At 44.0% G+C, this 12,524-nt stretch overlaps 1 protein-coding gene across 1 annotated transcript; it reads left to right on the top strand.

Annotated features, from left to right (window-relative positions):
* Nucleotides 1-998: 998 nt before the first annotated feature.
* On the top strand, nucleotides 999-10,484 carry T265_14976 (hypothetical protein; the record flags this gene model as incomplete). The annotated part of the gene is made up of 3 exons (XM_009176046.1): nucleotides 999-2,183; nucleotides 9,712-9,938; nucleotides 10,325-10,484. Coding segments are annotated over 3 exons (1,572 nt in total), but the record flags the coding sequence as incomplete, so codon positions are not given.
* Nucleotides 10,485-12,524: the final 2,040 nt, after the last annotated feature.

Here is a 12,524-nt window from a genome sequence, read left to right on the forward strand (position 1 = left end):
GGTGGTTGGCCCTGTCTGGAGTTGCTGAACTCTTAGCTCACCCAGACAGACGTCCAGGCTACCCGGTCGGCACCACGAGGAGGTGGTTCAGCTCGCCGGTTTTATTGCTGTTTTAGAGTTGACGGGCTCGGGGTTTCTTTCATCTGCAGAAGTTGATAGATGAGGCTGATTTCAACAGCGACCAATTAGCACACCCGAACTACCAACATTCCGACAAGTTGCCGTCGTATAACTGCGGAAGTTTTAACATTTTCTGGTTACCATCTCGAGTAACTCGGTTTGGTGCCATCTAGTTTTACCACTGGTTGGCTCATTCGAATCTCCATACTTTGTGATACGCGGTGGAATTGTGCCGAAACGATCATGTTAGTCTAGAGTTTTTGTTATCTATCTAGTAACAAGATGACTGCACAATGCGAGGAAAGTTTTTGTTGCAGTTTACGCGTGACTTTCATGGTTGCTAGTGTGATTCCCGATACACGAGTAGTGCTGTTGTCTGAATGCGACAACCTACAGGGTGGTTTGATGAATAAGCCATTTCCAGTGAGGTTTCCAAAGGCCGATATCGGTATTAATGACCTATCACTACATCACCAGCATCAGTGACAACAAACGCAGTTCCGAACGCAATAGCAGAAACGTACTGAGTTTCAGACTTGGCAAGAAGCCGGCCATTGTTAGGGAACACGGGAGACGTCACCGAAAATGTATTAAATTGTCCTCGAATCAATGGGGCTGCCAACCGTCTGGTGGGTTCTAAAGTGGTCCAGTGATGAGCGGATCTCAGTGAGTTGGGAACGGTGTTAAGTTTTAGTCCATCTTGAGGCTGGATTGTAGCTTAGGTAAATCCAGTGAAATCCAATTCAAACACTGAGTCTTTGAACGAACTGATGATTCTTACCCAATCTTTTACTATTTGAGGCATTGACCCTCTCTCTCTTTCCGCTGGACGGCTAGGATCCACGCTATGATTGAAAATTCTTTGTGATGTTGATTAGCCGTACACAACACTTGGCATTTCTCATCAGCTTACTTATACGTCTTCATTTCCCTTATTTCAAACTGTCTCCAAGCCAATCTCTTCGTGTAAGAAACAAGTGGAAGACGCCGTGACTCCTACTAGTACTCCGCCAGAGAATGCTTCTCCTGGCTTCAAATTCGTTGCCCATACTGATCTGCCACCGTCCCAAATTCATTCACATTTATGCACAGATCCTACACCATCTATCTACAAGGACGTCATCAGCGTTCCTGATGAAACTCAAAATTTGAAAGACTTTTCTGGTCAGTCACTGATTTTTGCACAAGCTGAACCGGCCAACACCCTCTTCTCTCGATTCGATACAGTGCGTCCAGTGACTGACTCTTCATTATCTCCTTCATCTGCGAGCTCAAGCCGTATACTGGAATGTTCTGTATTACCCTCTCAAACAAGTACAGATTTACCCACTCCAGCTGATGCTCATACTACATCCTCCTCCTTCTTATGTGAAGTTTGTCAGCTACACACGACTTCAACTGAAGATGACAATCAAGAGCCGTATCCATTCTCACTCGTGACCTCAAACTTATCGGCCGCTCCAGATGCCCCCAAAAACCATTCTGAAGGATACGACCCTGAGTGTTTCGCAGGGCTTCATCCGTCCTGTGATAAAAACATCCCCCCTGTTATCGAATCAGCTGTAGAAACAAGCAATCCCCTTGAATTTGCTAATTCGTCTGTCAGTGGCGTGCAAGACACATTTCTTGTTCGAAAACCCTCCCTCCTTTATTGTCCAATCGCTGAAGTGGAAGATGACTGTTCACTCTACAGTGATCCTGACCAAAATGCTGTCCCACCCCAGCTCACTTCACACGATGGCTTTCCGTCATCCCGATCGATGAATTTCGAGGCTTCTGATACTGAAGTGTTCACCACTACCACCCCACTTTCATATGCGTTTCACCAGCCGTTGGACGTTGACTCTTCGGATGAATTGATCCCATCAATATTCGACGATGGTACATATGCCTTCAGTACGTTGGATTCTGATTACCTTGCCTGGATGCGTCTAAGCGTGAGGGATGTCACTGGTGATCCGCTCTCTCTCACTCCTGAAATGCTAGATAATCTTCCACGCACTCAGGTTCATCGCTGGGTCGACATGTTCAACCTAAACTCAATGGGACTGCGCTTAAACTTCGTAAGTTTTCTTATTTAATGCCATCACAATAGCTTTCCTTCATTATGATGTAAAGATCAGCTTACTGGTGTCATACTTAGTTTCCTACGGCATGTAGTTGTGCAATTGAATCTTTAGTAGGATTAACGCTGGTGCATCAGATGAAAAGTCGCACTGTACATTTTTAAGCACTTAAGGCCCTGGCACACAGGCTGATTCCTTATGTATTACTCACCAGAAAAGTGAGAACAGATAGTGCACCAAGGCAACTGATTCAACCTGTACGTTCAGTAGACTCCTATACCTAAGATATACATATATATATATATATATATATAACATGAAACTTCGTGAATTGTTTGATCACCGGGGAGTCCTCGAGCGAGTATGAATCACAAGGAATCAGTCACAGTAATCGTCGGATTAGTACTTCCTACTAAGTTATCCTTATGGTAGTCAAAACGAATGTCTCGCAGCATCATGGACCTTCCTAGTCAACTGGAATGGGCTCATACAGGTCGATCGATCTTTCTCCTCCGTAATCTATAGTGTTAAAGAGTGTGTATGCGAACTACGTTCTGGTTTGATGCTTTAACAACCACTGGACGCAGTTCCTCGTCGAATGACACACAAACACATGGTGGCTGTGCATAGCATCCCTACCTTTTTATCGCCTTCAGCGATTTCGTTCGGAGACTTGTTAACTTCTACTGTTGAAGAAACTAGTGAACGTTGCTTTCTCAAAGTCTGTCGTTAATTATTCTACTGAACTGGTTTGAAGAGAGGTCGATGAGAGGTTGATGACTTCTCTGTAACGGTCGTTTAAACTTTTCGGCCTACAAAACGGATTGAATTATCAGTTTCACCGCGGATTTTCCAGCTTGAAGCGTCTCCAGATAGTAGTGTGATAATATAATACAATTTGAATGATACAGTATTAGATTCCGTGTGTTTTGTACACTGTTACTCAGACCTAGAGATCGTGCCAATCTCTCAGTCAATTGACGCAAGGCCTATTACCAAGCGCGATGCTAAATAATCGGCTTCCTATTAATACTGGTATAGACGTCGGAGTGGATCAGAAGACGAAAACGCGACCAAGTGTATACCTTTTGGGAAGCTTTCCCCCCTTCTCTTGACATTCATTAGCTACGTGTACGAACGACTGAGGTCTTCTCTAATTTCAATGTCTAAGTTGCCTACCAACAATATATTTTAGCAGTCTAGAAGAAATCAGATCAAGACTAACGAAATGCACATGCTTTACATTAGATCAATGGCACTTACCACCAGTCCACCGTAAATTGACGACCGTGTACTATCAGATGCTCATACTGGTGTTATTTTTATTTAACGGTTTTATTCCCTCTGTTGTTAATTCACATAGCATTGATTTTTAGTGTGTCCTGAACAGGGACATCTCAGTATGTTCATTGTGAACAAGGTCTCCAGAAATGATAACCAATGTTTTATTCGACTAAATTCATGCCAGACAATCAACATGTGTCATCTTTTATAAGTGGCTATGATATTTCTATCTCTGTCGAAATCCTCCAGTAATAAGACTTTGCAGTCGAATATCATCCATATTCCTTTGTGGTTACTACTCAGAGTGGCATTAAAAACGTGAGTGTGTACACTTACACAGCTGATTTTTTTGTTTAAACCGTTATGATTTTCTCTGTCAGTGGATCAACACACAGGACTGTCGTGTTTACACTGGCCAAAACAGGCTTACGCTTCTTGCCTCAGTGACCAGGACTGATAGATATGTCGAAACTCATAGCACACAGAATTTGCCGTCAGATTCGCCCCAGCCGTTAGTTCCTTATCAAAGGTGACCATTAAATCCCCGCTCAGGGTAACGCAGGCTGCTCAGGCTGGGTTGACCGAGTCGACTCACTTGCAATCAATTTGTTCAGTTTAAAGAAAGTTTACTAGAATTCTATGGCATACTGTTTCGTTTCCATAGAAGACAGCGAGATTCAGGTTGTGGAAATCAAACAAAGTATGGAGACGACAAATACACTCATTTGCATATTAATTTGGTTTTGACGGGCGACTCGCCTGGGACCCAGCTGAACCTCTCGTTTATTATGTTCTTATGGCTAAACAAATTATGCATGACGAGCTAACGTGGTCGTCTTCGAGCACTGAGCCCATTAGAGCGTTTTTTAAAAATCGGGAACTTGAGCGGATGCTTAACTGTGAGGTATTGGTCACGGGAAACACTGGTTAGCGGTTTAGTGGTAGTGAACCGGACGAAGCGAACTTTACGAACCGAATGCTACTTAGCTGTAGTTTGAAACCTCAGCGTAACAGAACAGCGTAACTGCACACTGATCCTCTGGGCAAGTGCAATCAACAGTAGTCTTGAACACGGCATGGCGCGAGTTGTCAGAGGGCACAATTTTAGTCGAGGTCACATAGAAGAGAGGGAGAAACTGCAACATTTACTAGATGTATGAGCATGAGGTAATAATGAATGTATGACGTTTCAGAGCGAAGTACACCGGCGGATTGTGCTAAACTCCCGCGTTCTGACATGGCTATACACAAATCCATTGACAAACGGCTGAGTGGTGGGCCCATAGCTACACAATCAGTCTCTCGGTACAAGTCGGAGCACATTCATTGTGTATCGGTGCAAGAGAATGTGATTCCTGATTTTGTCCAAATAAATGGCTACAGGAAATGTAGGGGTCTCAACTGGGAACACATTCATTAATAGGGAGTATTCACTAATCGAGAGCATTCCCCTTCCGTGGTAACCAAGACCAAAGTAATCAGCTAGAGTTCGAAGTTAAATTTGTTAGTCTTAAGGCCCAAACAAAAGATTTTTCCCGATTATGGACGTGGAAGCAGAGCAATTTAAGCCGACTTTGGCGCTAGTGTGCCATCAATACCAACTACAACCATGTACGATTTATGGCTACTCAGTAAAGAACACAAATGCTCTCCGGACGTCGAACTTCTATTGTGCTATTTTTTGCTTGGGTCACTCATGTTTTGCTCCACCTCAGTGAATAGGGGCTAATGTCGGTTGTGAGGCAATGAATGACTAGATCCAAACAAATTACAATTGATCGCCTCCGGAACCACCGACCCAACTCCTCGAAATTGATCAACCGTAAGCTCCAAACGAGAACCAAATTTTTGTGCAAAATTTGAGTAAATCCATCTTGAAAGAAGCCGAAAATTTATCAGTTTGACCATCCAAATTGCAGGTCAACACGACTATTGGTGGATGACCATTTTTTAACTAACTAATCGTCGCACTTCATGGTGGCTCCGATGAATAACGTGCAAAAAGCTCTGAATTGAACCAAGTTTATGCCATAAAAGCCACTCAATTGGTTGCACTGGAGTTAGAAATAATCCATGGATCTTCACTTCGAGATGTTTATAGCACAAAATTTTGTTCTTTGCTATTGAGACCTTTGAGACTGAACATGCATTGAAGGTAAATAGTATTCGTACTTGGTCAGCTGTCGTTACAATTTAGAACAACTGAGATAGATGGATTTCAAGCTGTTTTTCATTGAAGACGTTCATAGCTTGATGAATCTAATGGGAATCAGTCCTTACCTCCGATCAATATGCCATACGCCAGCTTGCGTGCGAAGAGTGCATTCGTCCGAGCCATAAAAATTTCTACGGTATGAGGTACCATTTGTCGTCTACTGGATACGCAGTAGATAGGATGTTGGTTATGCGCACCCTCAGTCACTGGTTTAGCTCCGCCGCACTTTAGCCACACCATCAGCTAGATCCCTCTCACTCATGTCAGTTTTGCCTCATTAGTACAGGAGTCTGAGATACTTCTCTCCTATGTGTCTTCAACTGTTTGTGTTCTTCAGTTGTTTAGGCCTTATCTGTCTACTCCTTCCCGGCTCTATGTTCTGTGCGCGACTTCGCGCTACACTTGATCATCCTCCCCTGTTATTCAGTACGTGAGTAACAGACCATATTCGGCCCCGGATATAGTCCCTATGATAGGACGCCTCCCTGATTTAACATGTGTAAATTCTTCGTTAGTTTTTTATCATCCAAGCCACGTTTGACCGTAACGTACCATCCATTCGGTGGTAAACTACACTTTTCTGTTGCACACATGGACGGTATAGTGGCGCTACTGAAACGCCCTATTTCACTGATTAACAGGAAATTTATGTGTTTCGTTCTGTTGGCCTGAAGGGTTGATCGATCACCACTCGATCCCAAACCACCGGAAAGTTCATAAGAGAAGTAGTTGTCCCACTTACGAAATACAAGTATTGCAATTACCCTCATCTGCACAATTTGGTTTTTACTCGAGACTCAGCTGAATCCAGCTGAATCTCTGGTTTATGATGATCTTTCATTTTTCATGACAGTAGTTGTCCCACTTACGAAATACAAGTATTGCAATTACCCTCATCTGCACAATTTGGTTTTTACTCGAGACTCAGCTGAATCCAGCTGAATCTCTGGTTTATGATGATCTTTCATTTTTTCATGACAAATCGCTTCGTCTCCTGAATGGTTTGAACTTGGGAGATCGTGGTGATCAATCTATGTAGTGGCTACAGCTAGCCCATTGGCGTGTGGAGACCTAATTTAGACAGTTGCAAGCGTACCGAACATCGTGGACTGATACTCCGTCATGTCGGAGTTGCTATCGTACGAGGTGCTTTTATAGGAGACGGGTGTAGGCTATCGTTATACTCCACAGAACGATGTTGTGCTCCTACTTGTAACGTTTCGCTCAAAAAATAGTCTCTTTAGTCGACTTTTATAAATCCCAGCTCAAACGATTGACTTTGTACTGTGAACGAGCCAAGTAAAATTGACTTCCACTAGTTTCCCTTTGGTTAAACTGTATGAACTGGACGCGGCCCCACAGGTATCAGATATTGCCTCATATCTGAACAGTGAATGTCATTTGTTCATTCTTCTGAGAAACTAGGAACAGAACCCTTCTCTCTTTGGATCCCCTTCATTCATTCGGTTGCTGTGCGACCTCTCAACAGAGAGATCAAAATATTGGAGGTAATGTTGTATCATTACTGTAATACTGTATCAACATACATTTAGGGATGGTTTGGTTATTAGCTGTAATGTATTGGTATAAACTGCAGAGTCTTATTACGGCTATCATACAAAAGACCAGATGAAATGTCTAGATATCTCAGTACATTCAAAATGGGGAATGTGTAGACCGACCAACCAACTAAATGATCAAAGTTAACTTGATTAGTGTGGGGATTGTACAGTCCCTCCAGAATAAGAATGACCGCATGTTGATAATAAATACACAGGGCAATAGGAATAGGTTTTTAATACGAAAAACAGATAACACCGTACGCTGAAGCACATCAACGTTCATCGGAAGGGGGATTGAGACAGTTCAGCGGTTAAAACGTGAAACTAGTGATCAAAGCTCTGTGTTTCAAACTCAATCCCGGCTTTTCCATTGCTCCTGTCTAGGTGTGGGCAACTTGGAAGTATATCGACGGTCATGTTCGGGTCGAGTCCAACGGCAGCTATGTATCGAAGGGTACCACAGATGAACTACTTTTTATGGAGAGTAGAGGTGAATCTTGTGTGTTACAAGCCGTAAACTCCGGAAATAATCGAGCAGAGTATTTACTATGTCGAGGCTGATACGTTCGGACCAAGTAGAATAAAACCCCTCTGTCCAAGCCAACAAAGGCGTTAATGTAGTACAAGAATGTTATTTCTATCACACCGTTATTTCCTCTGCTTCAGGCGCAGAGGGATACCTACAATAAGTGAATTAGATAATACAGGAAGTCCCTCAGTTTTTGTCACTCACTAATCGTCCGAAGGCCTAATAACGGGGGAGCACAAGTGATCAGCGTTTTTCTCAGGCGGTAGGGTTGTGCGGATGGATCTCTAACAGTCGATTGTCCTCCCTGAAGTAGTGCACAGTTTAAGCAAGTCAGGTAAAGAAAAGTCGATGGCACATCTTTTCTGAAATACGGGAAAATAGCATTTTGAGGTCATGTGCCTTGTGGTGTACGAGACCAACAAGTTTTCTGCAGATATTTCTGTGGGAAAAAGTTGACTTGGTGGATGAAAAAGGGGAACAGAGAAGGGGTTTGGCATTGAAAAGGAGGGGAGGTTCCCGTCTAGTTTCCGAAAATCAATGCTTGACCTGACTTCGCCGTCATATGTATACCGTGGCAAATACCGTTTCGAGATGGCACAGTGGTTAATGTGCAAACTTACTGACTGAAATGTTAGTAGTTTGAACTTAACCTCAGCATCTCTACTGTTCCTGTCTAGGCTAGAATAACATGGAAGCATCTCAACCCTCCTGCTCCCTTCGGGTAACATTCCATTCGGGCACCGAAAAGGTGTCACAACCGAACTATTAATATCCAAAGTTCTAATTAATGGTTTTGATGTAGAATTCTTTGGAATGCCTTGTCGAGATTGATTACCTCCATTTCAGGCGAAGATGCCCTCTTAACTTCGGCGAGATTACTTCGACGAATAGCGCTGGTTGCTCATAGAGAAGAGTTGAGATTACCGGAGAACAAGAAGCCGTCCAGGTTCTCCAAATTCTCACACGAACGAGTCCTCATGCGTGCTTTCCTGGAAGAACTGCGTGAGCATGCATGGCAATCTCTTAGCCGTAAATTGTAGGAAGCAGCACCAAAATTCGGCGGTCGTTTCTACCAAGGTGGCCAGCTTGCCATTCAGAATATCTTTCAATCTAATGAAGACATCACTTTTGGGAGTGAGTCGTGTGTAGGAGTCAAAGTGTTTGGGCAAGCATAATGAAATCAAGGTGTCCGCAGGTTGGTCATCTATAGTAATGCATAAAGGACGGTTCATAGCGGAAATCGGGTTTGTAAATAATGTCCCACTGGAATGCACCATTATTCCCCCTTGAAACTAGTTGATGTCAGTGATGTACAGAACGATGAGCAGCACATCACGGAACCGTGTGGCTGCTGCTGGTCGTTACACATTAGTTGGTGCATCCGCTCTACCATAATTGTAGGTGGCATCATATGGGCGATCCAAGAAATCATTGTCAGAATCAATAGCTTTCCGAATTTCATACTTAGCTGGATAGCGCTTGCCGACAGGCAATTGCGATAAACTTTTTGACCACCGTTATGAGGAGGGACACGACGCCTATAGTTACCTAGGCGAACTCATTTACACTTAAGCTGTGGATAAACGAACACTACGATTTATCAAGTGATCCCAGCAGCAGATGCAGTTTGACTCAGCGTCCACTATCACAAACTACTGCCATCCAGCCTGGAGTTTTTGACACAACCATGAGGGAGCATAATTGTCTGAATGGCCGTCCATCCACCTTGAACTTCTGAGACAATGCATCTGAACCGTTTATCCTTTCTTGTTTTGAGGACAGCAACGTCCCAGTCTACAAATTCTTAGAATCCCAGTTTTGAGTCCAAGGTACTGATGATTACTGCAGTTTAAACTATACTTGTGCTTATTTCCAACTTTATGACCGCTCTATTGGATGTGCATCTTGAGGTATTTTCCCTTATTCTCGCTTCAGGTTGATTCTTCTTGCCGGTTAGCCGGCACGTTGCGCATCTACATGAATCTTATCAAACCCGTTAAAATGTCGTTACGACAAACTATGGATATTCTTTCACCGCTCCCCGTTTCGTGCGATGGCATGCATGGAGAGGTCGGCGAAGCTCAACAGGCCCTACCAGCTCCAGCACGTTTAGTTTCATTCTTCTTGCCAAGGGGAACATCCAAAGTAGTTTATATCACAAGGTAATCTAGCTCTGAACTTACCCATTTTTCACTCTACAAATCATCCAGTCAGTGGTTCCAAAATGTGTCTCGATTTCCGTGTTAGGATGACTGCCCCGTAGACCGGATCCTTCTGATTAACCGTCCTAATATACTTCAAACAAACTAGTGTTCCTTCTTTATAAGAACCCATTTATAGACCTTAATATCTCATTTCGAGGCATCGTTCGACTCAAGGTTCGTCCTTAGACCAAGTCGGAATCCAATGAGACTAAGAAAACCCTATTTTCTAATCAGTGCGAAATTGTGCGTCTATCCATTAAAATAGGAGCAACCACCATAAAAATTCAGTATCCGTATATCATGAATAATACAAGACGGTGCCTGACTTCCTGTCTTCATTTTAGACAAACTGCTGTCCGGCTGGATCCTGAAAGTTGTCCATGCATGCTTGAATCATTCCTCTCTGAGAAAATACCTCGACATATTTTTGTACCTAACAGTGGTGAACAAAACAATCGAAACTTCCCAGCTACTCTGTTCAACTCCGCCGAAGCACAACCTTGACTCTTTTGGCGAGGGAAACAGTCATGTGGAGGTATATTAACCCTACCGTAGTGAAACAAGTTAAGCGGATGAGGTGTACCGCTTTCATTACAAACAGAGAATTAGCTAGCTGATTCAAAATGAGCACAACTCGGTTTGTTTTGTTTTATCTAGCAAGTGAAGTAAGGTCGGTTTTGCAATTGAAACTGTGTAGTGTTTTCATAACTGAAACTACTCACAAGGTTGATGAAAACTCTTCGATAACCCACGACCGCTTTCTCCCCTTCTTGGGGCTCTAGTTTCCGTCAACCTCATGTTCTACTTGAACCCAAATTGGACAGGTTAATGCAAATATACTGCGATATCTCAAATATCGCACCAACTGAAACATGAGGCGGCTTTTGTACAGCATATTCAATTGTAGAATGTCGTAATCGTGAAATTTAGCTAAGTTTCCCGTGGAAACCAAATTGATATACAAATGCGTGATGTTTGTTTTACTTGTGCCGTTACGATTAGACTTACTCTTACCGTGGTGTGACGGTTTTTGCACCTCGGTGACTAATTGAGATATATTAGGGGTCGTCCCCGCGACATTCGGAGTCTCTCTTACAAGGTTAGTCAATGGTTAGAGGTCTGACAAACATAGTCTCCTGGCCCTCCAGGTTGGGGTTTGGAACATGTGGCGACTTGTTCCGTAGAAATGGCAATGCATTTGCATTTCCCGCCAAACACCGCTGCCTTGCGGTTAGGCTTTGAGCCAAAGACTTCGGATGAGGGACCTAATCGTCCTGTCTAGGTGTGGGCACCCTGGCAGTATCCCAGCCCTCGTGCAACCATGACACTCACAAATAACAATACTCTCATTCCACATCGGCCGTCGCGGGTCACCTTACTCACTGCATACAGCAGAGCGGGTAAGCGAAAAGAGGCTACTGCTGACGCTTCCCTTCTTTCTCTTTCAAATACGTTTTCTTCCCCCTCTCCCTACCCCAATAATTACTCTCTCCTTGCTTAGGTTTTGCGTGCGACATCTGCTCGTCACATGGCGCCGACATCCACAGATATCTCCAAATCCATCTTCAAGCCTCGACACCCAGTCTATCTGGCCGCGTTCAATGTCCGCACTCTGAAGCAAGCAGAACAACAAAGTTCTCTTGCACCCACACTGGACTAGCTTGACATTGATGTGTGCTGTGTCTCAGAAACAAGAATTCAAGACGCAAGCACAGTGGTTGAGCTAACCGTCCCATCACTCTCCACTGGCTTCCAGCTACTCAACTCTAGTGATACACAGGTTACTGCGGCGGAATATGCAGGGAACGGTATCGTCCTAAGTTACCGGGCGGAAGTATTTTTGTTTGACTGGATGTATGTTGATAAGCGCATCTGTGCAGTTCGTATAGCAACGCGTGTGAAGGAGTCTCACAAGCTGGAAGTGGATCGCTGTCTGTTTATCGTGTTTGCCTAAGCCCCAACTGATTGTAGCTCCGACGCCGTTAGGTACAGGTTTTATGACGCCCTAAACGCCCCGCTGCGGCGAGCTAAAAACTCGGATGTAGAAGTAGTTGCCGGAGATTTGAATTCGCCAGTGGGTAGGTTAAGCGTATCTGATACTCAGTTAGGATTTCGACATGGATTGGACTCGGTAAGTACGGACAATGGTGAATAATCTGCTTCCGTTGTGTGCTGACCACAGGTTGTTTCTATGCAGCACCAACTTCCGAAATAGTCGGAGTCGTCTGCACGCGTGGTTTGCTCCAACGATAGGCCAGCCACGAACTTTGTTAAGAGGACTGCCTCTAAACGTGCCGGTGGCGAGCTCAACTCGATCACAGTGCCATCAGTTAAGGATGGCGCCGATCAATAACAGACAGCCGGTCAGTTTAGAGCACATATGTGGATTCTGACCACGCACTAGTCTGGAGTCACTTCCACCTTCGTTTTCCAAGGCCGCGTAAGGTGCGAAAAAATCACCTGGCAACTGAAAGACTGACAACGGAAGACTGCTATAGCTGATCATACGCCTTCTGGCCCGACCTAAAGCTGCCACCTTGACGT

Source organism: Opisthorchis viverrini (genome assembly GCF_000715545.1).
Source record: "Opisthorchis viverrini unplaced genomic scaffold opera_v5_309, whole genome shotgun sequence".
Classification (NCBI taxonomy): domain Eukaryota; kingdom Metazoa; phylum Platyhelminthes; class Trematoda; order Opisthorchiida; family Opisthorchiidae; genus Opisthorchis; species Opisthorchis viverrini.